The following is a 26308-nucleotide window of genomic DNA, read 5'->3' as shown; positions in this document are numbered from 1 at the left end:
TAGGTCACAAAAAGCAGGCTAAGGGAGACCAAGTGAGTACTCAGAATGTTAAGAGGCATGAAAGGGCTGCAGAGAGAGGAAGGAAAAGGAAAGTCTTTGAGGAAATGGTAAATGAATTACCTGGAATAGTGTCAGAACCAGTTGATGAAATTGTCTCCGAAGAAGCTGAATTGATTACATCTGAAGAAGTGCAGATTGGCATGCAATACTTTAAAGTTGGGACTCATAGAGAAAGCAGTGAGTGTCAACGTGGTTGTGCAAGTAAGATTAATGATTTACAGAAGGAATTAGCTCAGTGCAAACTTACCATAGAAAGACTGACCAATCAGTTGGATAATCATCCTGCACCTTTCAGTGAGAAAAGCTTTGTGAGCAATGAATATATGAAGTTTAACACTGGGCTGCCAAACTTTAAATTGGTGAAGGCGGTATTTGATCATGTATCTAAAGGTTTACCACCTGAAGGAGCCATGAAGCTTACTTACTTTTAAGAGTTCAGTCAAGTTGAGAACAAATGTGTAAAATGAAGATCTTGCCTCCTATTGTTTTAATGTTCTCCGGCCACAATATCAAGAGTCATTTTGAAGTGGCTGAAAAGGATGGACATGCGACTGTCAGGTTTGATTTTCTGGCCAAACAGGGAAGCTTTGAGGAAAACTATCCCAGAATGCTTCAAAACATCCTTTGGGTCCAAAGTAGCTGTCATCATTGGCTGTTTTGAAGTTTTCATTGAAAGACCCTCAAATTTGTTGGCAAGGGCATCCACATGGTCTAACTATAAACACCACAACACAGCCAAGGTACTTCTTGGCATTACACCTCAAGGTGTTGTGTCTTTTGTATCCGATTATTGGGGTGGACGAGTGAGCGATAAACATCTCACTGAGCACAGTGGCTTACTTCAGAAACTGCTACCGGGTGATGTTGTGCTTGCAGATCGAGGATTTGACATTGGAGAATCTTTTTATCACTGGTTGATCCTTACTCAGATAATCATGTGCCGAAATCCTTTCAGAAAACATTTTCAAAGCCATTGAAGAATCTTCATGACCCATCATTTATCCACGTAAAGTATCATAAGTTGATGGAAGTGTGTAAAGCAGTGTGTAAAGCTACTTCATTGGATTTCACTCCGGAGATGTCAGAGTCAGTCAAAAAGGAAACCAGATCACAGTACATGTAGGGATGGTGCAAGCCAAACTGCACATTCCTGCTTTCACCAAGGGGAAAACCCAGCTGATAGATATAGAGGTAGAAGAAACAAGGAGCATAGCAAACGTTCGTATACATGTCAAGCGAGTCATAGGACTTATTAAGCAAAAATTTCCAATTCTTCAGAGTACTATACCCATCACATTCTGTAATACTCGGAAAGGTGTGATGGCTTTGTGTTAGCAAGACTTATATTATTAAAAAGCTGACTCAACTCTTCTTCAGTTGATGGTGTACAGTTTTTAACACTTTCATCAGAAACTATCTCTTCTGGAGGCTCTTCACATTCTTCTACTGTTCCTTGTAACATTTCATCAATCTTCCATTTCTTTCCAGAAGCAGAAGTGAAATCAGTTTTTCTGATTGGTTGATAATCAATTGACTTCATGTAGGATGGAATAATCCATGCACATCGTGACTAGAGGTGTGCGATAATCTCGATATTACCGATTATCTAGATATTAAAATAATATCTAGATTAAGATATCTTCAATTTACTTATCGATCATTATGCGCATGCGCATAACAATAATTAAAATGGCTGACAATGAACTGGAGCTGTTGCCACTACCAGGGTCAAAGAGCGCAATTTGGGGTTTTTTCGGTTTCCCAGCGAAGGATGGACAGTTTATTGAAAAGGATAAGAAGAAGAGAAACGAAGTGGTTTGTAAGAAGTGTAAGAAGCGATTCGCGTATACCGGAAGCACCACAAATTTAATTACTCACCTTCGTTATAACCACTCGACGGATTATACAACATTTGTGGAGCAACAGCAGCAGCAACAAGGTAACCAGAGTGCTTCAAAACAACCGCCTATCGATCCCTCACAACCCAGTATTACAGATTCGTTATCAACTCACTTGCCACTTGCTCACACCACTACGAGATGGAAGAAATTGACAGAAGCTGTGTGTTATTACATTGCCAAAGACATGCTGCCATTGGACACTGTAAGTGGTCAGGGATTTTTACGTATGATAAAAGAATTTGAGCCAAGATATAACCCACCAGGTAGAAAAGCTTTAACTACAAACTATCAACCAAATCTGTACCGAAGAGAATTGGACCGTGTTAAGACTTCACTCAGTGACTCAACATCATTTTCTATGACCACAGACATATGGTCTTCTCGTGCTAATGACAATTACATTGGTTACACATTTCATTATTTCACTGATGATGGCTGTGAATTCACATTGAAGTCACATCTCCTGGAAGTACATAGCTTCCCAGATTCCCACACTGGGGAAAATATAACGACAGAATTGCAAGAAGTGTTTTCACGTTGGAATTTGTTGCCTTCCAACTTGGCAAGCTTTGTAACTGACAATGCTTCCAATATTGTTCGTGCATTCACACTGCTTGGTTGGCCTCGTGTTTCCTGCTTCAGCCATACACTACAACTAGCAGTGGAGGAGGCAGTCAAAATTCCTGCAGTGTCGAAAGCATTGGCCAGGATTAGGCGGCTGGTAACCCACTTTAATCACTCACCAAAAGCTACCTATGTATTGAAACAAAAACAACAATTATTGCAGCATACAGACCTTACCTTAATACAAGATGTCTCCTCCCGGTGGAACTCCGCCTACCATATGGTTGAGAGATTCATCAAGCTACAGCAGCCTGTGTGTGCAGCTTTGATAGAGTTACAAAGACAGGATCTTATGCCTCATGACAGTGAAGTGTCTACAATTAAAGTATACCAGGCGGTCATGAAACCTATGGCGGATATAACTGATAGTATTGGGGGAGAAAAATGTGTTACTTATTCAGCTGTGCGACCACTGATATACAAACTATACAATTCTTACCTGAAGGTGAGTGCAAGTGACACCTCTGTTGGAAAAACAATGAAAACAGTCATGCGTACTAAACTACTTCAGTACTACAACTCACAAACTTTGGATACTTTGAACATTGCAGTTCTACTGGACCCCCGGTTCAAGTCTTTAAGCTTTTTGGAAGAAGTAGAAAAAGTTTCAACTCGGTTAAACGTACAGGAAAAAATTTGCAACTTACTTTTGGAGTCTGACTCTGTTACTGATCATCCTTCTGGTCCTGAGCGCACTGAAGTAAGTGGTGTCAGCAGTGATGTGATTGATGTCACACCTGCTGCTAAGCGAAAGAAGCAAAGCAAATTTATGGAGCTGCTTTCAGATGTAATGTGCAGTGCAGCAGCATCATCTGCTAATCAGACTGTTGAAGACAGGGCAAAGATTGAACTACAACAGTACATGGAGGATTCCTCCTATGATGGTACAGTTACTCCACTAAAATGGTGGCATCATAACAAACAACGTTATCCCAATTTGTGCAAACTAGCTTTACATTATTTCACAATACCTGCCACTTCTGTACCATCAGAGAGGGCATTTTCCATTAGTGGCCACATTGTAAGGGCAAAAAGAGCCTGTTTGCTACCAGAGAATGTGCAAATGCTTGTTTTTTTAGCAGAAAACTTACCTTAAATACTCACCTGTCTTATACTAGTTTTTTTTAAGTTCTATGTATGTACTTTTTGGTCAAACTTAATAAAGTATAATATAACATTAAAAACACTTACAGATATCTAGATAAGTTAGATAATCGAGATAATTTTAAAGGAAATATCGAGATATTCTTAAATTTGTTATCGCACACCTCTAATCGTGACTTGGTACATGTCTTGGAACCCTCTATTCTCACAACAGCTTCCACATAGAGCAAAACAGCTGCAATGTGTGTGCAGGTCTCACCCAGGCCTGCCATACAATTACAGTGGGTGCACAATATCTCTCCACTCTGTTCTGCCACTATCCAACAACTAAGTGGTGTCTCACTTAGTTTTTGGGAATGTCAAACCTACAGATACAAAATCAAGACACAATATAGCTAAGAGTAACAACAAGTATATAGCTACTTTGTGTAGGCTTAACTTAAAGTACTTACTCAAGCAGTAACCAGGTGTTTTTCACTAACTTTATGAGTGCACACCTCCTTTACCCATCTGCATACAAACTGGTTGTATGTTTCAAGCCCTTTATGAGCCTTATATTGCTTGGCTGTTATATAGCTTGTTTGTAAAACTAAGTAAGACACCAGGTCAGATGAGTCAACATCAGGAAAGCAGTCAACAATCTCGCCAACACTTCCTGGCAAAAAAGGATCCTTCCCACCGATCATCACCAGCTTTTCTTCATAGCGAGCCTTGGCATCACTGCGCAGATTCTCAGCGTAAGTAGACAACCGCGGCATAGGCCACTAAACAAACAAACTTCACTCTATTGCTAAATATATGCTTTCAGCATCTGCTTAGGGATGATTTCTAGAAAACATTCAACTGGCACACCACTTTCTTCCCAACGGCAAAATACTGACAGCTCCTCAATAGTAGTAACATCAGTGCACTCGTCAGCCATAACACTAAAAAAAGGTACACTTTGAAGTCTCTTTAATGTGGATTCTTCAACCCATTTAGCAAGTGCCTCTATAAAGTCAGTCACTGCTCTGCGAGATGTGTAGACTGCATTTTTTGTGGCATTATCCAAAAACACTTGAAGTTCTCTAGAACCACAAGAAACAACTAGATCAACCAACTCAGAAAAGTTAGTGGTATGAGCAATGTGATGACGGGTGAGAAAGTGTGTTCACCTTATTAGTGCTTTCATAGCATTTCTGTTTTTCTCTCTGTCTGCCATTCCTATCCTCTACATTTGGTGAGCAACTGAGCCTTCATTTGAAGTAATAAGGACTGCTTGAGTGGCTGTAGTATGAAGGGTGCTTTTTTCAAGAGCCCTCATCTTTTCAGTTGCCTTTTTCCAGTTTCTAAATGGCTTTGAAATCCAAACTCCTCCTGTGTGATGTGTGTTCCTTTGTGCTGTCACTTGTTTACAAACATTGCAAAACGCACCATCAATGTCCTCATCATAAACTAACCAGTGAAAATCTTTCTCCCAATTCTTTGAATACTTCCTCTTACTTTTCAAGAGTCTAGACTTCTCTCTACAAGTTTTCTTATTGGGTGGCCCAGATTCATCAAGCTCTGAATCCGAAGAGTCACTGGCAGATTCTACATCTTTAGAGGAACTAGAACTTGCTGTAGAAGCTGTTTTTGTCTGCATCAACTTGAGAATACCACTCATCACTGGCACTAAAGTTCACACTAAGTAACTGTCAGTACTAAACTGAAAACTATGGCTGTGGGTATGCTCTTTATGTAGAAAATGCTGACTCAAATTAAATTAAAATTGTTGACAACCTACACACAGACAACAAACAGTTTCTTTGCAAGGGGCAGCTGTCTAGGCATGCAGTACTACAGGATGCTTCAATGCTAAACAATAAAATTTATAAACAGAACTGTTGCCGCTTGCCACTTGACAGCTGTTAATGTTTCTTATTAGTTATACTAATTAAGAAAACACTTGTAACTGTGTTTTGTGTTACCAGAATTTTGTTAGTTGTGACTGTCAGATGTGTCAGTCGATGAAAATTTTGCCTACTAGCACTTGACCAACAGTAAAAGTTTAGTTAGAAGTGAAAATGTTTAATTGATGATCTTTCCCTTAGTTGTACTGTATTTAATCAAATGGTGAATGCATTCATAGTAAAATTTCCCAAAATCGTGCATATTCACACCCGATTTTCAAAAATTTCCTGGGGGGAGGGAGGGAGGCATGCCCCCAGGCCCCCCTAGAAACCTCATGCTTCACATTTCGGAGTGTGCTTTGCACACTTATAGTGATCCTCTCTCATATTCGTACTAACTGAATCCCCCCCCTACATTCTAAAAAATTTTACTTTGTCCCCCCTAACTTAATATCCTGGATTGAGCCCTGTAAGAGTCCATCCAGGGGAAGCTCTAGGGGGTAGCTACTGAGGTTTTCAGAAACTGGTCAAGCAAGATCGATATACTCTAATAGAACAGTCACCCTAATAGAGCACTCACCCTAAATCAACAGTCAAGCAACTTTTTAAAAATATAATCATTTTGATAAAATTAAACTACTTAAATTTTCCTCACAATCAATTTCAGATGGTCTAATTTTCCCAGGGGGACATAACCCAGACCTCCTGAATTGACATGTTATCAGGCTTATACTACTCAAGTCAAGGTCTGAGCAACATGCATAAAATATCATAATGTGCATTCTTTGTAATTACTATAATAGTAGGACTAAAAAGTTACCTCCAGATTCAATCTTGTAACTGTTAAGTTTCAAAAGCTTCCTGCGGAGCATGCCCCCAGACTCCATAGCTAGAGCATGCTATGCATGCCGATTGTACTTACACACTAGAGTGCATGTATCATTCATAAAGCATTGCAAGGTCTGCCTCACCTATTTAAAATTTCTAGCTATGCCCCTAAGCTCCCTAATTGACTGCTTACAACAAGCATACACAAGAGGTTTACTTGCATGCAAGCATCCTGGAATCCTCTCACTGTACAATGTACTATGATAGCAGGCATCCTCAGCCAACAACTGGCCTGATATAGGCAGTTTATGTCTTCTTAGGTTACCTTGTTTTCAGTCCACAAATGCGATAGAATGTGCTTAATTTGGAAAGTATGTTAGTAGTACTTGTATTGTCCTTCTGTTTTGTGCTAAAATGTCAATAGCACTGGCTCTGCATGCCACAGAAAAACATCCCTGACCACTCCTTGTAATGGCCCTAATAAGATGGCAAAATGAAGCAGTGGACAATTTGGTGTTGAGTACTAGTTATTTCAGAATCGAACAGTCATTTATTTACCATGCAGCTCACTAATGTGTCCATACCTCACATAGTTTGTAACAATATACTTTCTCAGAGAGACGTAGCCAAGGGGGGTAAGGAGGGAATTTGCCCCACCCATCACTAAGTTTTTAACCTCCATCACAAGCTTACCAGTATTAAACTAACATGCTAATGACTATAAATTATGTGCACTACTACGCAGTATCACCAAGGGTTGCTAGTGAAAGTACACACTACATCAACTCCACCAAACGAAAATGTCAGAGACACACTTCTATATTTAGCCTAGATTACTCACGTGATAGAGCATTTTTGAATCCAGAAAGGGTTACCCACGTACTTGAAGTGACCTCACAGGAGTTGCAACTCACAAGTGACAAAGGAGACCAGATGGTGCTATGAACCTACTGCCTATGAGGTGGTAAAGTGTTAAGTGTACAAAGTTAATTTCTCAAGTCGATCACACTGGATCTTCATACGGCAGTGTAGTAGCATGCCAGTCAATCTTTTTTACTTTATCAGTCAGTCAGGTGGATCAGTCACAAGCTTACAAGTTCTACTAGCAAGACAGGTGTTGAACTGGGATTTCGTACAATACATGGCATTTGAATTTCGCTGGCTGGCTGAAGTGAGTGAACACGTCATCCGGTCCACAGTGTGCTAGGACTGTAGCACAGTCTGTGGCTAACAGCATAAATTAACTTGTATTTACACTAAAATATTAACAATAAAGCTCTACCGCAGGGTTCTGCAAAGAAATTCCTGAGTGGTGGCCTAAAGTTAATATGAACTGATATGCTGTGTGTTATATTAGGGTATATTGCATGTGTGTCAGTAAAATGTAAGAATTGTACTGGTCGGATTTAAGAGAGTACTCGTCAGTTTTTAGAGGTACTGGTTGCTTTGAACCACTGCCGACCAGTGTGGGTAGAACTCTGTTCTACCGGACTGTGGATGAACTTGTTGGAGAACAGTTGTGGCACGTGCAATGATGCTTGACAAGTATACCTCCATTGACAAGTGATAAGCAGTCAGTACTTTGTAGCTAGTTAGTTAAGCTGTAACAATATAACGCCGTATGTTGGCTAGCCCACCATTTGGTCATTAGCCCTTTTTGCAATCTTGAACGATATTGAGTGTTTCGTGGGGGTATGCCTGCCCCTCCATCACCTTCTGGCTAGCTACACCCCTGCTTTTTCATAAAACACATTGAAAAATAATGTGTGAAGTACTGCATACTACAAAAAATTACACAAATTTTAATTGTTGACTAAAATCAATGAAGCCTCTATGCCATCTTGTTTGCCAGTTCATCAAATCTTAGTGTAGAATGGGATAGGTGGCACACTGAATAGTTTGCTAGTTAAGCTTAAAGTAAGGACAAGTCACTATGTAAGGGACCTTAGTAAAAAGAGTATACAGCTGTATTTTAGGGGACATCGAGGCTTGCAAATTGACCAGAAACCATCCTCACAGTATGTTCTTGGCACCTTGGCAGTATTGATTAGGTAAAACCAAAAGTTTCTTCAGTACTACCTGAAGCATTTTCATAAGTTGCTACTAAATCAAAAAAAATTCAGTGCAGGCTAACCGCCTGATACTTTCAGACAAGCTTAACTCAATAACGGCTAAAGTTACAGGATTGATTTTATACTGTTAGACATTACTTTAGCCCAACAGGTGCCTTTTGGCATACTGCTATACATACATTGCACATTTCATGGACTTAGCTTTGTCCTCCTTCATGTCTCATTTATTTTTGCTGCAAGTGTGGTGTCAATTCGCATGTGTTGGCTTCCCTACATTACAATAATCGTCCATATTTTCTGAGTGACTGGATTGATTGCAGAAGCACTTCTTATAATGTTTTTCATTTGCAACAGTATGTAATGGGCTGAACATAGCTGAAAACAAAGTGTAATGGCTTCATAGTTTGGGCACGTTGAGATGAAAAATGTATGGAGCCATTCTTTCTTTTGATGTGGTACACGCTGTTTCACCAGTAATAATTATGTTACAAAAAGTAAACAAACAAGAAGAAAAAAATATGAATTTAAAGTTTGATTATGGATCATAGCCATAGAAAAGTAGTAAAAGAAGAGAGGTGGCTTGCACCTGTAATTCCCTATAATTATAGCTACCCATGACTAAATTAGAGATTAAATGTCTGTTAGTGTTCTGCAGGTATAGGTGACCTCCATTGTTTTTATGTTCACTATATCAAACTTAAATGTCTAATTTTTTCTTCTACTTGTGTATGTATAAACAACTGAATATTTTATTACATCATAATTTTTGTGTGTTACATGCAGTATTGGTTGTTATTTTGATTTAAGTATTATGATTGAAATAGGTCACCCATTTAGCCATTAGTAATTGTTAACCTGTGCACAAGAGTATTGATTAATTACCTATTATATTACAGTATCAATTGATTGATTGATTGATTGATTGTATTGCAGTATTGCAATACTTCAGTATTGATTACCTACTTACTATTCATACACCTAGCCAACTAGGTTATTACATAGATGTACACATCAACTTTTTTCTACAGACATAGTGGAATCATCTATAGCAACAATGAAACTGCGTTCAACAGAACCAACCTTGTCTCTTCAAACAAGAAGTATGTCTATATAATTTATGTCTATTATGGTTTCGATCTATGTTTACTATGCAATGTAAGTGGGTCAGTACTGCTGATCCAGATGACACCATTGACCCAAATAGTAATTTGAATAAAAGCCAGATCTGATGCAGTTTAATTAAATGGATGGTATGCTAAGCCATACAAGTGCTAATTTATATCCATTAAATATGTTCATGACATAATAAGTTGTTTCATCACACCACAAAAATGGCAAACTTGTAGTGATCTTCTAACAGATAATTGTAAGAAAAGGGATGGTAATACTATAACTTTATACTGTTTTTCTTGTAAAGTGCATTGTTAGGTAGTGAAAATAACCACTCCATAAAGTTTCACCCTGTGCAAATCAGCGTTGAAACCGGGTCACTACTGCTGACCCAGATGACCCACTGACCCGGATAGCAATCCAGGTCAGACCCGGATTTGACCCGGATGTGACCCGGATTGACCCAGATTAATAAAGACGAGGCGTGTGACAAGAGCTATGTTTTGGGTAGTCTCGAGCGAGCGAGACTATGTTTTGAGCGTTCGATCCGTGTTGAGTAAACGAGTAGTTATGTGATAACTAAGCCAGTAAGTTTATAATTTAAAATCAGTCAGTGGGTTTTGGTTTCACGTAGCTACTGTGAGTTTTTACAGACAGCAATTGGGTGTGGTTTCGTGCATACCTAGTATTACAATTTCCCGATATATTGAAGTGGATGTGGCTCACAAAAGTACTGTATAGCCTAAATATTTTGAGGGGCAAATATTTTGAGGTTGAGCAATGTTACTAAAAATAAATTTTTCGCAGATTTGCAAACACTCCCAAAATGTATTGGACTATATAGAGGTCTAAATATTTCAAGGCTAAAAATTTTGCTGATAACCCCCAAAACAGCGAAATCAGTGAAAATTTTTTCCCTAAAAATATTTAGGCTATACGGTACTTATCCTGCTGCAAGACTACACTATATACAACTCTTACAATAATTGATTAGTGGGCGTGGCTTCATGTAAGCTTGCAGACAGCCAACGGGCACAGTTTCATGCTACAGACTGCACCTACAAATAAATGGGCGTGGCTGACCATACGAAAGAGCTACATGACTAGCGTTTATAAGTTTCCACATTGTCAAACGAACAATTTCATTGCTCACGTGATCTAATCCAGGTCAGACCCGGATAGTTTGTAAACTGGGTCGGACTCGGATGACCTGGAGAAAATGTGACCTGGTTGACCCGGATGACCCGACCCGGTTTCAACGCTGGTACAAATTGCAAACAGCTGCATCAGCCCGGCTCTTTATAACAGCTGGTAAAAACTTGAAATGTTGTCACAATTGTATCATTGACAAGAACTTGTAGTAAACAAGCCTGTTTGGGTAACTAATGGTCTACTATGGACTAGCGCTGTTGTTCTCTTGGCTTCATTTCCAAGTGCTCCATGCTGTTGCATTACATTCGAGGGATTCAGGCTGTTTACAATCTTCTACTTGGTTTAAACAACCTGTCTAGACATGTAATTCCACAACAAAACGATTCCCAGTCATTGTAGCAGGCTGAGGAAGCATCACCCTAGACCCCCCTAGCTGGAAAATTCTACTTATGTATACTCTACACACTGCATGGTGAGTGTATACTTGCACTCTCTTCATTGTTATTGTTTGGACATTATAGTTTGAGCCATGAGGCTGTAAAGCACCTTAAGCCAAGTAATACACTAAATTTAGCAATCTTGTATATTGATGAATTTACCATATTAATACCATACCTGTTTCACTGCCCATACAAAAGTCTCAATAGTAGCAGTGAAATTTATCCCGTGTTTCACTGACAGCAGTGAAAAAGTTGTAATTGCAATTTCATTGGCTAGAAATTTATGTTAACAATGTAGCACCAATTAGTGTTTACGCGTGTTTAGTACATAGTGACAAATTGCGTACATAGCAACGCTAATGCACAGCATGCGTATATACAGCGAGTATGGTATTAACTGGGAATAGCATGGGTATAGCAGTGAAATTTTGGGATAAATACCACTCTTGTTGTATTGAAAATGGTAAATTTCACTCGGCTTCGCCTCGTGAAATTTATCCCCATTTCCAATACAACACTCGTGGTATTTATCCCAAATTTCACTGCTACCCATGCTATTACTAGTACAAATTTTATTAATTTGTGAATTGATGTAATCAATTAGCAAAAAACCAAACTATAAAATTGTTAAATTTAATGTACCGCTAAATTAAGGTATTTCAAACACAAAATTAATGGCAAGTATTGATCATGTTTAGCTGCATCCTTCTCCTTCCTGTTCTTTATGTAAAGAATATATTTTTTATTACTGGCTGTGCCCTTATATGACAGCTAGTATTACAAATGTTCTGGAATAATGGTATCATTTCATCATTATTATACTTAGGTGGCTCACAATGCTTTATAAGCATTGTGAAAGTATTGTGAATCACTTAAACAAAATAGCATCATTCTTCAGTAAAAAATTGCCAAATTTTACTACTGAATAGGCTAAATTAGCAAAAATTTTCTGTGGGTACATGCCTTCAGACCCCCCTAGATAGAGCATGCATGTGCTTTGCACACTATAGCTAGTTGTATTTACCAGTTGTCACTTTTCTTAGCCAACCAACTATTATGTTAGCACCCCCCCCCCTGAAATCCATCTAAATTGGGTGCATGTTTCTTTGTGCATTTGTCCCGTGTGTTCTATTTCAAAACACCAACATTTTGTACTTGCAAATCACCACACTGGAATACTGTCACTAAGGTGATATCCTAGCAGGTACCAGTATCATAGTGAGAATTCGTTTCAGTCTATTTGCAGTAAGGCTTATGTGCAGTACTGTAAAAGTGATATCACATGAATAGTGCTGATGTTTAGTGCTTGGTTCCCATCATATTGATCATTAAAGTTAATGTGGAAATGGTTCTGTACGTAGGGAAGGTACCAATGCTAGGAGTAATACAATGTACATGGTAAATGCATGGCTACAAACCTGTAAATTTTCTGAGTAAATTGAAATTTTCACTACACAAGTTTTGTAAATTCATAAAAAATATTAATCTTGGAATGTAGCAGGCTTGTATTTTACTAAGTTCTGCAAAACAAAAGCCTGAAATATTGTCCCTTAAAATTTCCAGCTATATAGTCTCATATGCATATACACTGTACAACAAATTTGAAAATAGATTGTACTTCTATATAGTTTTTGTATTGTTCTGGTGCGTACACCATAATAATTGTTTAATTTGGTTAATAATGATTGACTTTTTATATATTATACAGTACTGTAGTACTGTTTATTCAGGGGCTAAAAAAAGGGGCTGGTTGTGGCCAAAAAGCTAGTTGAAAATGACTTTTGGCTAGTTGTAAATGGTGATTTGGCTAGTTGTAAAAGTCACACTAAATAGCAAGCTGCACCACAGAAAAGAATGAAATCAAAAATTACATACATGTGTTGTACATGTTTACAGGGATTTGACTAAAAGTACCACAAGATCCAGTCTTGGGATTGCCATTTTCAAAAATTTCCACTTGTGGTCCACTAAAATTGCAATTTATAATTATGGTTATTTTCACAGTCCACTATTGATATAAAATAATTGACAATATAGAACACAAAATATGTCACAAAGAAATTTAATATGTACTATTACCCCCCAGTCTCAGGTTTGGGCTAGTTGTAAATAATAGTTTTTTAAAGCCACTGTGTTTATTACTAATTTCTAAGTAATTAATTATGGCTACCAGTGCAAGACACTGGTAGACCTTCAGAGCTGTAATTTAACCGTTTAACCCTTAAACCCACATAATCCAGAAAACTGGATTTACACTTAATAAATACGCATGCTTTACACAAAGTGCTGTAACTGTTGAAGCATCCACCCTACGGCTATACAATTTATGTCATTCTACTCGTGATGTAGCAAGGATCAAAATGATACCTAGGGTTTTACCCTACCGCTAAATGGTGAAGCCAAAACTAGCCATACAAATATCTTTTCGGTAAGGAAACATGCAAACCCTTTACATACCTTTATAAAATGGTTGATAACTCGATGGTAGTTGATCCTATCGCTCTGCAACAACTTTCATTCAACTCTTCGTGAAATTCTGCATCACGCCATATATGACTCACGTGAGTAAACCCACAATCGAATCGAAATTAAACACGTGGCAAGAATTTAGAAACACGGAGACATGACTCGTCGCTGTTCACCGCTTCATAACAAGTAAGCCACTGTAGTTACAGTGTTTATTTAACCTTCTCCAAGTAGCCCAATAAACACACTTTTAATCTATGTGTATTTGTAGGCTATAAGAATTAAGTTACCCCACCTAATGTCGCCATGCATACCCATATTGTGTAAACACGCATTTCTGAAAGTTTTCTGCGGGTTTAAGGGTTAAGCTCTTAAATTTTGTTTAATTTTGTTTATTATGATCTGTACAGTCCTGTAAAGTATTAATAAATCAATAAATAAATAAGTTATGGATCATGGAGGTTGGGTTTTCTGACCAAAAAATATCACCAAAAAACCAGCTTAACAATGCCTTGGAAGTATTGGTTACCATGTGTCGTGTGGCCCAAGAATCCAGTGTGTAACTATATTTACAGGAAAAAACTGCAAAAGAAAATGAAGTTTTCATGCATTTGTAACTCATGCTGCCTTTACGAAACACTACTATTTTTGCTGTGGACATGCCTGCCAATGTCAGTACCCCACAGACCAAGTTTCAGCAAATTCGCTTCAAGAATTCCCAAGATATGAGACTTCAAAAATTGGTTCAGTTTCTTCATTTTTTCCCTTCTTCTTTGTCTTTTCGCTCACTTACAAAAACTGCCATAAAATGTGAACACAATATCTAATTTAATGTATAAAAGACACATAAGCAGAAAAAAGCAGCTAAACCTACAGAGCCTACACAGACCTACAAAAACACCGCATGGACCTCCAGCATACACACAGCAAAACCCCAAGACAGGGGCCTTAAGAAAGCCCTGCAGACTACTGACCAAACTACAGGGAGTGGGAGCATGAAACAGAGTTCAATTCCCACAATAGGACTGCCAGGCAACAGGCTAAATAGGTGTAAAAATGTCTGGGCATTGTGGCACCTCAGACAAACATAGAGTTGCTCTAGCAGATGGCAGTATGCTAGGCCACGAGAAATGCCACTCCTGGTGGTTGTCCTCAAAGCAATATCCTGCAAGACAGGATGACTAGCAGCAGACTACAAACCCAAGGACTCAACCACCAGGGGGACAAAGACACCTCCAGCAGCCTGCACAAGCTCATCATGGTGAGCATCCTTGTCTTCTTCTCCCTTAGCAGCAGCCACACCTGCTGAAACTGCAGTCCGACCCAACAAAAATTCCTGTAACAGACAACGCATAGTAACATCGAAGTATGCAGGCTTCCCATGCACAGAGTCAGGGTGAAAAACATCACCCTGGCGATCCAACCAGAGAAGTGGCAGAAAAGAGAGGGACACCAAGCCAGTATTGAAGAGAACATACAAACTCCTGTGAGGACATGGATAGGCCCAAAGAATCACAAGGAATGGCCCGAAGCCATGAACTGGTACGAATTCTGGCTTGGTCCCGAATGGTAAGTGAATTAAGCAAAAGGGTCTGATGAGCAATATCAAGTTCATGTTGGAAAACATGCTGCCCACAAGCTGGTTGGATAAGATCAGGAAAGAAATCACTGTTAATCCAGGGCAGCAGAATTGAGGTAGCAACATCCTGATCTGGGATGAAAGGAAACATGTCAGGACCCCCACTAAAAGACCGGATTAGATGAGAACACAATTCTTGGGAGCTGAAACAAGAGCCTAATAAGGCTGCTGAAGAGGTACTGGTAGTTTCACGCAAACCCAATCCTCCCATAGAACACAGTAAAGTGGCCTGCAGCCAAGCTAAGTCAGATATTGAAGATTTGCAAATACAACCTAAAGCAGATCGAAGATTATAATTGAAAACTTCAAGTTGAGAAATAGCACAATTTGGGGAAATAGTACGCAAGAGATGATTAAGTTTACAAACACCCAGACAACTTTGGAGAAGATGGAGTTCAACTTGAGGGTTCCCCAAACCCTCAAGACAGTCCTGAAGAGAAGCCACTTTATTGACAGCCTTGCCAACAAACGACAAGAAATAATCAGAGGATCCCCACACAGGGGAACCAAGAAAGGCAGCTCCTTCCTCTTGCAATAAGGAAATATGGGTGACAGACAATGGAAAACTCTGGAAACAACTGATTACCAGAAGGCCAAAAGACCTAACATTTAGATAAATTAGGGTAGAGACCAAAACTTGGACCATGCCGTACAAGTATTTGCAAAAAGGAAGCAAGGCCAGAGCGCATACCCACCAAAGTTCCATCATCCAAGCACCACAACTGAAAAGCCAGTCCAGCTGGAAAAGTAACACTGGATAAAAAATCAATAAGGACAAGGGAAAACAGTAATGGTCCAAGGGGATCACCCTGCTGCACGCCAGTTGAGGAAGCAATCCAGTGTGGGCCAAAACATAGTTCCCCAATGCAGCAGTAAGACCACTGCACCCAGCTAAACATTTCTGGGAGATCAGATCGACAATGTGATAGAAAGGAATCCTGGCTACACTTATTAAATGCATATCCACCTTTAAGCAACATAGTTCACAATTAGAGCCTACAGTAGCAAGGATGGTACGAAGAGAATGTACAGCAACTTCTAATCCATTATGAATACCTACACCAACCTGACCATGAGGAAGTAGGAAACTAGGAAGTGAATCATGCACAGACACACAACATACCTTGCTGACCAGATAACGAAGGGTCTCGCCAACAGCAATTGGGTGAAAGGCACCAGAACCCTTCGACATCACTGGACTGGGAAGGAACTACATTCTGAGGATGGCGACGGATCAAATTATCCCCAGCTGCAACATTGTCATAGGAAGCAACACCCCTAGAGCCTAAGGCACGTAGTACGTTACCATAATGTCCATCTGAGGCCCAGCGCAAAGCACGTCTAACTTTCCCTTTTCCAAAGACTCAGCAGAAGTAGCAACAGATTGAGCTGAAGAGCCCCCCTGCAGCTTGCCAAAGATCTAAGATACCATCAACACCAGATTTCCACTTGTTCAAACAATCACACAACAAAGAACCAATCAAATAGCGCTTCTTTTTACCAGCACGAGGGGGGGGGGACAGAAAACAAGCTTTGGAAACAACAACAATCTCACAAATTCCCATAATTTATGCTGCATGGAAAAACAAAGGTCTTTACTAAGTACTGAGGCTAACAGAGGCCGAACAGTACGAGGGATGTAACGAACTGTATGCGCATTCAAATTGAGTAAGGAGCTCATCAGAGTCTTGCTCATGCAGCTGTAACTACTGTTTGTATCATTATGTATTTTTAACATGTACTATAAAGCTTTTTACTACTACTACTACTACTAGTATCAAAAATTAGGGTATCGACAATATCACAATGATGCAATATCTGATTGTTTTTAAATTTGGCACACAAAACGGGATATAAAGGCACATCTTGGTACTTTTGTGGTTTGAGAGAAATCGAGTTAAAGACCATAAAGATACAATGAAAAACCTACAGTATGTAACAATTACGTGATTGAGATTAGCTAATAAAAATGAATACTTGTCACATCTACTATACCAGACAAACTACACAGGGAAATGATTTGCAAATCGGTGTACAGACGGATTAATCACCTTAGAAAAGCCCTTCAATAGTTGAGAAGAATCAGATTTAAAGCATGAAATCCAACTTTGTGTAGCAAGTGCAAGATCGAAATACTCTAATAGAGTAGTCACTCTAATAAAGCAGCCACCCTGAAGAGTGATCAGCTAGACCCATCAACTGCATTTCATGTCACCCTGTAGGAAGTTCAGCTAGAAATAAGTCACCCTGCAGAGAGTTCAGCTACAAAGAAACCACCCTGTAGTGATTTCAGCTACAAACAAATTACTCTGTAGAGAGATCAGCCAGAAACCAGTAACCTGTAGACAATCCAGCTGCAAAAACAAACCACCTTGTAGAGAGGATCAACCAGACAAAGTAATCCTGTAGAGAGATCAGCTAGAAACAAGTCACTTTGTAAACAGTTAAGCTACAAAGAATCACCCTGTAGAGACTTCAGCTACAAACAACTTACACTGTAGAGAGATCAGCTAGAAACTAGACACACTGTAGAGAGTTCAGCTACAAACAAATCACCCTGTAGAGATTTCAGCTACAAACAATTTACCCTGAAGAGAGATCAACTAGAAACAAGTCACTCAGTAGAGAGATCAGCTGCAAGCAAGTTATCCTGTTGGTAAAGGTAAAATCAAAAATAGTTAAGTATTTAAAATCTACTTTAAATCTTTTTCTTCTTCCTGTGGTAAAAAAAAAGATAGGTTAAAACAACCCCAAAGCCAGCCTGTGACTGGCTTTGGGGTATACAAATACAATAAGAAGTGATATCTAATCCAAAACAGCTAAGCTGTAAAAAAAGAGTGCGGCCCCCAAAAAAGTAGGCTTGCATCAATTATGCCAGCATAATTTTGAGCATAATAGGCTAACAAAAGCATCAAGCATTATGCCAGCATAATATGCCAGTATAATAAGACAATTTTCAGGAATTTTAATTAAAACACACAATGCGCGCACAAAAAATACTGCACAACATGAACATACTGCACATTATTACTGTATTTCATATCAAAAACCTTATAGTGTTATTGTTTTTATTATTTCTTGACTGATTATTTACACTTTATGAAATAAGATTGAGATACTCTAATAGAGCAGTCACTTACCCTAATAGAGCTTATCCAGGGGGCGTGGTAATTACGACTACATGCAGGGGTGCAAAATAATTCTATTGCCAGTCGCCCTTTTGAGTGGAGAAGACGTAAAATAAGTGTAACGTTCTCAAAGTACTATTCCGAGCTGGAAAGTGACACGAAGGAGAGATAATTATGATGAAAAGCTAAGACTGTTAAAAGCTTCAGAAGACCCCTACTGTCTGTTTGAGCATAGAAGTTGGTTATCAGAAAGAAGATAGCATGTCTTGTGCGTGTTGAATAGTTTGAGTAGCCTGAGGGAGAAGCCTGACATTACTTGCATTACGATATAATTTACAATTATTGGATTCTGAACCCCTAGCATTGTACTAAAGGCTTAGAAAAGCCTGGATGGCTACAATTCTTTTGCTAATGGTTGGGTCAGTGACCAAGAAAGCATGCAGGAGCTAATAGACACAGTATTCATTTGTTTGCCTTGCTTGAGAGGCACTCCCAGAGTTTGTACAATTGGCATTGTGGCAGGAATTGGAGAAGCCTGCACACACATTGCAGCACTTTTGACTGTAGAAGCAAATACACAAACTATCCAAAGGCTCACCTGTAATCATATCATTAATAGCAGAGTTTACCGGTGTGTATGTACCAATATATGAAAAAGGGATTATACCTAAGCCACTCAACAGAACTGCTGCAATAAAAATGGAATATCCTGATCTAAAAAGATGTGAAAAGGTATTTTCATCTGTTTAAGTAGGTTTCATTCAGTCAGGCTCAATTAGAAGAGAATACATGAAAACAATGAAGTTGTAGAATGTGGTTTCAGCAGCAGGTTGGACATATTACAGCCTCTCGATTTTACATGCTGAATTTTCTCAGCCATCATTGTGTGGGAATGAAAATAATGCTCCATTGCTTGTTTCAAAAGGTTGGGATGGCAGAGCCTCCGATGTTTGAAAACTGTGGCCTGTTGCAGAAACTCTTGCCCAGTGACATGCTACTTGCAGACCATGGCTTCACTGTACAAGTATTATACTGTGCTGAAGTGTACATTCCACCATTTACAAGAGGCAATTGAAGCAACTGAGTAAGGTAGTGATGGAGAAAGTTACCGTATAGCCTAAATATTTTGAGGGGAAAATATTTCGAGGTTGAGCAACATTGCTAAAAATAAATTTTTCATGGATTTGCAAACACTCCCAAACTGTATTGGACTATATGGAGGTCTAAATATTTCAAGGCTAAAATTTTGCTGATAACCCCCGAAACCGCAAAATCAACAAAAATTTCCCCCCTTGAAATATTTAGGCCATACAGTATCACTTATCTACATGGCAAGAGTAATAGAACTTGTTGGCAGAAGTACAAGATGCTACAATCCATCCTACCTGTAAACATTGTCAGCTGTAGTGAATCAGATGAATTTTCTGTCATTGATAAAATAAAGACTATAATTGTGTTGTCCCTTGTGAATTGCTGTGATTCGGGTTGCTCCTTTTAATTAACTAATGTGTGTTTTATTCACTATAGAGAGCTACCACTTCATCACAATGCATCTGCTTAGCACATGATTGTCCTGAATGTAATGCTTGATTTTATAGTTATGTATTTGTTTTATTTTATTTATTTAGGCTTTATGGTGTGAAACACCAAAGGTCTGTTGGTTGCAACCAACAGCCATAACAACATACAATTATTAATAACTACTTAAGTAATTACGTAGTTACGTACAAATCTTGTAGCTATATGTTCTTAGTCAAGAGTTGGTCAGGATGTGGGATGGTCATTTCAGGAGAGGAAGTCTGATGAATGTCATGTGTTCATTTGTATGTCATGTTCTAGTTTATTCTTGTACTTTACTTGCCATGTTTGTACTGTGCATTTTGCATGTATATGGTCACATGTGTCCCGAGGTATTTTAATTGAGTTTTAAACATCCTAATGATGGTTTTTCTCTCCTAATACATCATGAATTGCTTTATAGCATGCAAAGTCATGGATAACTTCTGAGAAAACACTGTTTGGCATGTATACAAACCTTGTAAGGCTTCAGAACCACCTGTTGAGTTATATTTATGTACCTACTGCTGTTATTGTCTATTTGTTGTGTGTATTTTTGGTCAGGGACAGTTTATTATTGTTCTTGATTATATAGTGATGTCATCATAACTATATAATAATCTAATCCAAAACAGCCAAGCTGTAAAAAAAGAGTGCGGCCCTGAGAAAGGCTATGGTGAAAAAAGATGTGAAATCCAAGGTGGCGGCCAAGAAATGGCTGTGATGGTAGGTTGATAGTAAAAATTTTAATAACGACAATTCAGGTGAATTTTGTGCCAAGACCTAGCGGCACCAAATTCACCTGAATTGTTGTTATTAACATTTTTACCATTAACCTACAATCACAGCCATTTCTTGGCCGCCACCTTGGATTTCACATCTTTCTTCACCATAGCCTTTCTCAGGGCCGCACTCTTTTTTTACAGCTTGGCTGTTTTGGACTAGATTTCACTTCTTTTTGTATTTGTATACCCCAAAGCCGGCCTATGGCTGGCTTTAGGGCTTTTTAACCTGTCATTTTTTCTTTACTACAGGAAGAAGAAAAGTTGAAGCAGGATGATTTCTTTGTAGCTGACCTCTCTGCAAGGTGATCCTTCTAGCTGATCTCTCTACCGGATGACTTGCTTGTAGCTGAACTCTCTACAGGGTGATTTGTTTGTAGCTGAACTCTCTACAAGGTAACTTCTTCTAGCTGATCTTTCTACAGGGTGATTTGTTTGTCTCTACAGGGCAATTTGTTTGCAGCTGAACTCTTTACATGGTAGTTTCTTTGTAGCTGAACTCTCTACAATGTAACTTCTTCTAGCTGAACTCTCTACAGGGTAACTTGTTTCTAGCTGAACTCTCTACAGGGTGATTTGTTTGTAGCTGAACTCTCTACAAGGTAACTTCTTCTAGGTGATCTTTCTACAGGGTGGTTTGTTTGTCTCTACAGGGCAATTTGTTTGCAGCTGAACTCTCTACATGGTAGTTTCTTTGTAGCTGAACTCTCTACAATGTAACTTCTTCTAGCTGAACTCTCTACAGGGTAACTTGATTCTAGCTGAACTCTCTACAGGGTGATTTGTTTGTAGCTGAACTCTCTACAAGGTAACTTCTTCTAGCTGATCTTTCTACAGGGTGATTTGTTTGTAGCTGAATTCTCTACAGGGCAATTTGTTTGCAGCTGAACTCTCTACATGGTAGTTTCTTTGTAGCTGAACTCTCTACAATGTGACTTCTTCTAGCTGAACTCTCTACAGGGTGACTTGTTTCTAGCTGATCTCTCTACAGTGTAACTTGTTTCTAGCTGAACTCTCTACAGGTTGATTTGTTTGTAGCTGAACTCTCTACAATGTACCTTCTTCTAGCTGAACTCTCTACAGGGTGACTTGTTTGTAGTTGAACCCTCTACAGGGTGATTTGTTTGTAGCTGAACTCTCTACAAGGTAACTTCTTCTAGCTGATCTTTCTACAGGGTGATTTGTTTGTCTCTACAGGGCAATTTGTTTGTAGCTGAACTCTCTATATGGTAGTTTCTTTGTAGCTGAACTCTCTACAGTGTAACTTCTTGTAGCTGAACTCTCTACAGGGTAACTTGTTTCTAGCTGAACTCTCTACAGGGTGATTTGTTTGTAGCTGAACTCTCTACAAGGTAACTTCTTTTAGATGATCTTTCTACAGGGTGATTTGTTTGTAGCTGAATTCTCTACAGGGTAATTTGTTTGCAGCTGAACTCTCTACATGGTAGTTTCTTTGTAGCTGAACTCTCTACAATGTAACTTCTTCTAGCTGAACTCTCTACAGGGTAACTTGTTTCTAGCTGAACTCTCTACGGGTGATTTGTTTGTAGCTGAACTCTCTACAAGGTAACTTCTTCTAGATGATCTTTCTACAGGGTGATTTGTTTGTAGCTGAATTCTCTACAGGGCAATTTGTTTTCAGCTGAACTCTCTACATGGTAGTTTCTTTGTAGCTGAACTCTCTACAATGTAACTTCTTCTAGCTGAACTCTCTACAGGGTAACTTGATTCTAGCTGAACTCTCTACAGGGTGATTTGTTTGTAGCTGATCATGAACTCTCTACAAGGTAACTTCTTCTAGGTGATCTTTCTACAGGGTGATTTGTTTGTAGCTGAATTCTCTACAGGGTAATTTGTTTGCAGCTGAACTCTCTACATGGTAGTTTCTTTGTAGCTGAACTCTCTACAAGGTAACTTCTTCTAGCTGATCTTTCTACAGGGTGATTTGTTTGTAGCTGAATTCTCTACAGGGCGATTTGTTTGCAGCTGAACTCTCTACATGGTAGTTTCTTTGTAGCTGAACTCTCTACAATGTAACTTCTTCTAGCTGAACTCTCTACAGGGTGACTTGTTTCTAGCTGATCTCTGTACAGGGTGACTTGTTCCTAGCTGAACTCTCTACAGGTGATTTGTTTGCATCTGAACTCTCTTACATGGTGGTTTCTTTGTAGCTGAACTCTCTACAAAGTGACTTATTCTAGCTGATCTATCTACAGTATGACTTGTTTCTAACTGAACTCTCTACAGTGTTATCTGTTCATAGCGGAACTTTCTACTGGGTGATTTGTTTGCAGCTAAACTCTTTGCATGATTGTTTCTTTATAACTGAACTCTCTACAAGGTAACTTCTTCTAGCTGATCTCTCTACAGGATGACTTGTTTCTAACTGAACTCTCTACAGTGTGATCTGTTCATAGCGGAACTTTCTACTGGGTGATTTGTTTGCAGCTAAACTCTTTGCATGATTGTTTCTTTGTAACTGAACTCTCTACAATGTGACTTCTTCTAGCTGATCTCTCTACAGGATGACTTGTTTCTAACTGAACTCTCTATAGTGTGATCTGTTCATAGCGGAACTTTCTACTGGGTGATTTGTTTGCAGCTAAACTCTTTGCATGATTGTTTCTTTGTAACTGAACTCTCTACAAGGTAACTTCTTCTAGCTGATCTCTCTACAGGACAATTTGTTTGTAGCTGAATTCTCTACAGGGTGATTTATTTGAGCTGAACTCTCTACATGATGGCTTCTTTGTAGTTGAACTCTCTATTAGGTACCTTCTTCTAGCTGATCTGACTACAGGATGACTTGTTTGTAGTTGAATTCCCTACAGAATAACTTGCAATGTAATATAACTGTGTAGATTATACATGCAGCTGAATGCTTTATTAGGGTGACTGTTCTATTAGAGTATCTCGATCTCGCATTTGCTGCACGTAGTTGCCTTTCGAATCATAACTCAGTGATTTGTAATCCGATTCTTCTGTACTACTGCAACAACTTTCTATGATGATTATTCCAGCTACATACTGATTTTCAGCTCGTTGCTGTAAGCGGTTTGCCTGGTAGACACGAAAACTAATAGTTTTTTTATTCACAAAAATCGATCGCGTAATTTTGACACAGGTTGGGTTTTGTGTCATATCTCCATGGTCTTTAACCCGATTCCTTTCAAACTACAAAAAGGCACTCCTACGATGGTTGCTCCATCTACATTTCAATTTTCAACTGATTCCTCCAAGGGGTTTACCCTGTAGGTGTGACAGACCTTCGACCTTATTTTACGCAAATAATCGGTCATAACTCCGTGAATGTTCATCAGATTCCTACCAAAGTTGGTACGGAAATCCGCCTTAATGAGCCCTTTAAGTGTGCCAAATTTCAGCCCAATCCGAGCACGCATTCGTGTTTTATGGCGAATTTTGCCAAGTGTGCGAAATGAAGAAGAAGAAAAAAAAAAACAACGAAGAAATTAAAACAAAATTTTGTTCGCTCGTATCTCGGAAATGGCTGGACCGATTTTCTTCAAATTTGGTATGTAGACTCCCCTAACTGGGAAGCACGTCTCTAGCAAATTTGGTTCCAATCGGATAAGGGATCACAGAGCTACATAGGTGTGAAAATTGCGTTTTCTTTCTTCCTGTTAATATACTCACGGTGTGGCGCGCAGGCTTCTTGGGCCGCACGACACACTATTGTGTGTCTTGATTACCATCCTCCATACTTTTATGTGGCAAATAAAGGAAAGTGGCATCCAAAAATGCAACCTTACAAATAATATTGAACATTATTGATTGTATATGTTGCTTTATGATTGTCATGTTTTATAAAGTGCAGTAGTTGTTAGCTGTGACCTGTGATGCCAAAGTTCACTCTGTTATGCAATATCACTTGTTAATTGTCTCTGAATATATGTGGTATATGTGTTTATTATTAATTCTGCACAGAACGTGCAGTATTCTCAAAAATATTGTTTGGTCATTCTACAGAGGAGTGATCATTCTTGAGAGATTTTACCTAACTCATGCATTTTACTACATTAAGTGATTCTGTGGTGAAAATTTCATGTCATTAGGAGTTTCATTTTCAAATTTATGACAGTGATGATATTGTGCTTGGTGCCATACAATGTACAGGAATCCCTGAAAATTCCGTATTCAAAAATCACCAATCTATCAACTTCTTTTACTAATATCTCTTTGATAGGAACCATCAGTTGAGGTAAGGTTTGCACTAAAATGATTCTAAAAGATAGTACAATATTTGCCATACCAAAGAATTTAAGGAATGTAAATATTTTAATTTGGTTGAAAATCCCTAATGGAAGTGGTAAAAAGTGTGGGTTACTGTAATGTATTATCATATAAGCAGAAATTTTGGAGAGGAGAATATTTGGCGTTTGCTTAATAATTTGTATTTGGTGAGAGTTTAATTTGATGAAATGCAATGTGCGTGGTAGCAAATTCTGTGGCTAGTTACGTGGATTCTTATTAGCAAAGATGTATATATGCTTGGGATGTGCCTTTTGTAGTTCTGACATCTGCCTTTTGAACTTTGCTATTCTTTTTATCTTCAATTAAATGGTCGTCTGCTTTTTTATGCCAGAAAACCATACCAAGGTGTTAATTTTCTGTATCAACACTTTCCAGTTTTGTTTGTTGTGTACTATGTATTGTGTATTATGTGTAATCCAGTACGGAAGAATGGCCTTGCCGAGTACTGTGAGTTTAAATAATAAATCAATCATTCAATCATCCTTGAAGGTACGTGTTTAATGATTACACAACTGTTTAGGGGCTTAATGGACTGTGGTATCCCTGGTAGCATTGGGTAGCAGTTAAGCTGCGCTAGTAAAACAATTGTGCCATGTACCTTTGAACAATTGGTAGATACTGACGCCCAGTCCTATTTGTCTCACACCGTGTAGGTTGTGTTTTAGTATTGTGGTTTTCTGATGCCAGTTAAACTCCCTTGCCTGTGTACATATGCATATGTATCATTTCCACAGGTACACGCACACTGCTCTGAGTGTTTCCTATGGCACTGTTTATACTTGCCCAATGGGTAGGTTGCAACGTTGGTGTATGTACTTGGTTGTATGTGACGCAGTCCTAGTAATAATAATAATAATAATCATAATAATATTAGGGATACCACAGGATACCACAGTCCATTAAGCCCCTAAACAGTTGTGCAAACATTAAATATGCAGGCAGACAGAGAGAATTTTGTGCTACTCTCAGAAGGCTCTTCATGGATATTTTGTGAGGTCACGGGACAGCAATTATGATGAAGTGACGAGTTTGTATTGGCTTACCAAAGGAGACTTATCCATGGAAACTGAGGGTTAGCTTTTTGCTGCACAAGACCAGACACTCAGCACCAGAGCACTACAGCATGTGTATTCTAATTCTTCTACTACCCAATGCTGATTATGTGATTCCCAGGCAGAGACTGTAGAGCACTTAATGTCAGGTTGTAGTCAGTTGGCTGGCACACAGTATAAGTTTCGACATGATAATGTTGCAAAGTGTATTCATTGGCTGTTGTGTGGTGGAAGCACAAACCTGTTAGTA

The 26308-nt window shown here is 38.8% G+C and overlaps 1 protein-coding gene across 4 annotated transcripts in view; it reads left to right on the top strand.

Moving 5' to 3' along the window:
• The window catches only part of LOC136249016 (uncharacterized), a 144359-nt gene that overhangs the window by 15014 nt on the left and 103037 nt on the right, over positions 1-26308 (top strand). For all 4 annotated transcript variants that reach the window (XM_066040900.1, XM_066040901.1, XM_066040899.1 and 1 more), the window contains one exon: positions 9489-9560. In XM_066040900.1, coding sequence (XP_065896972.1) covers positions 9489-9560 — 72 coding nt within the window. The remainder of the gene's footprint in view (positions 1-9488; positions 9561-26308) is intronic.

This window comes from Dysidea avara, chromosome 3 (assembly GCF_963678975.1).
Source record: "Dysidea avara chromosome 3, odDysAvar1.4, whole genome shotgun sequence".
Taxonomy (NCBI): domain Eukaryota; kingdom Metazoa; phylum Porifera; class Demospongiae; order Dictyoceratida; family Dysideidae; genus Dysidea; species Dysidea avara.
This window is presented reverse-complemented; position numbering and strand designations above follow the sequence as displayed.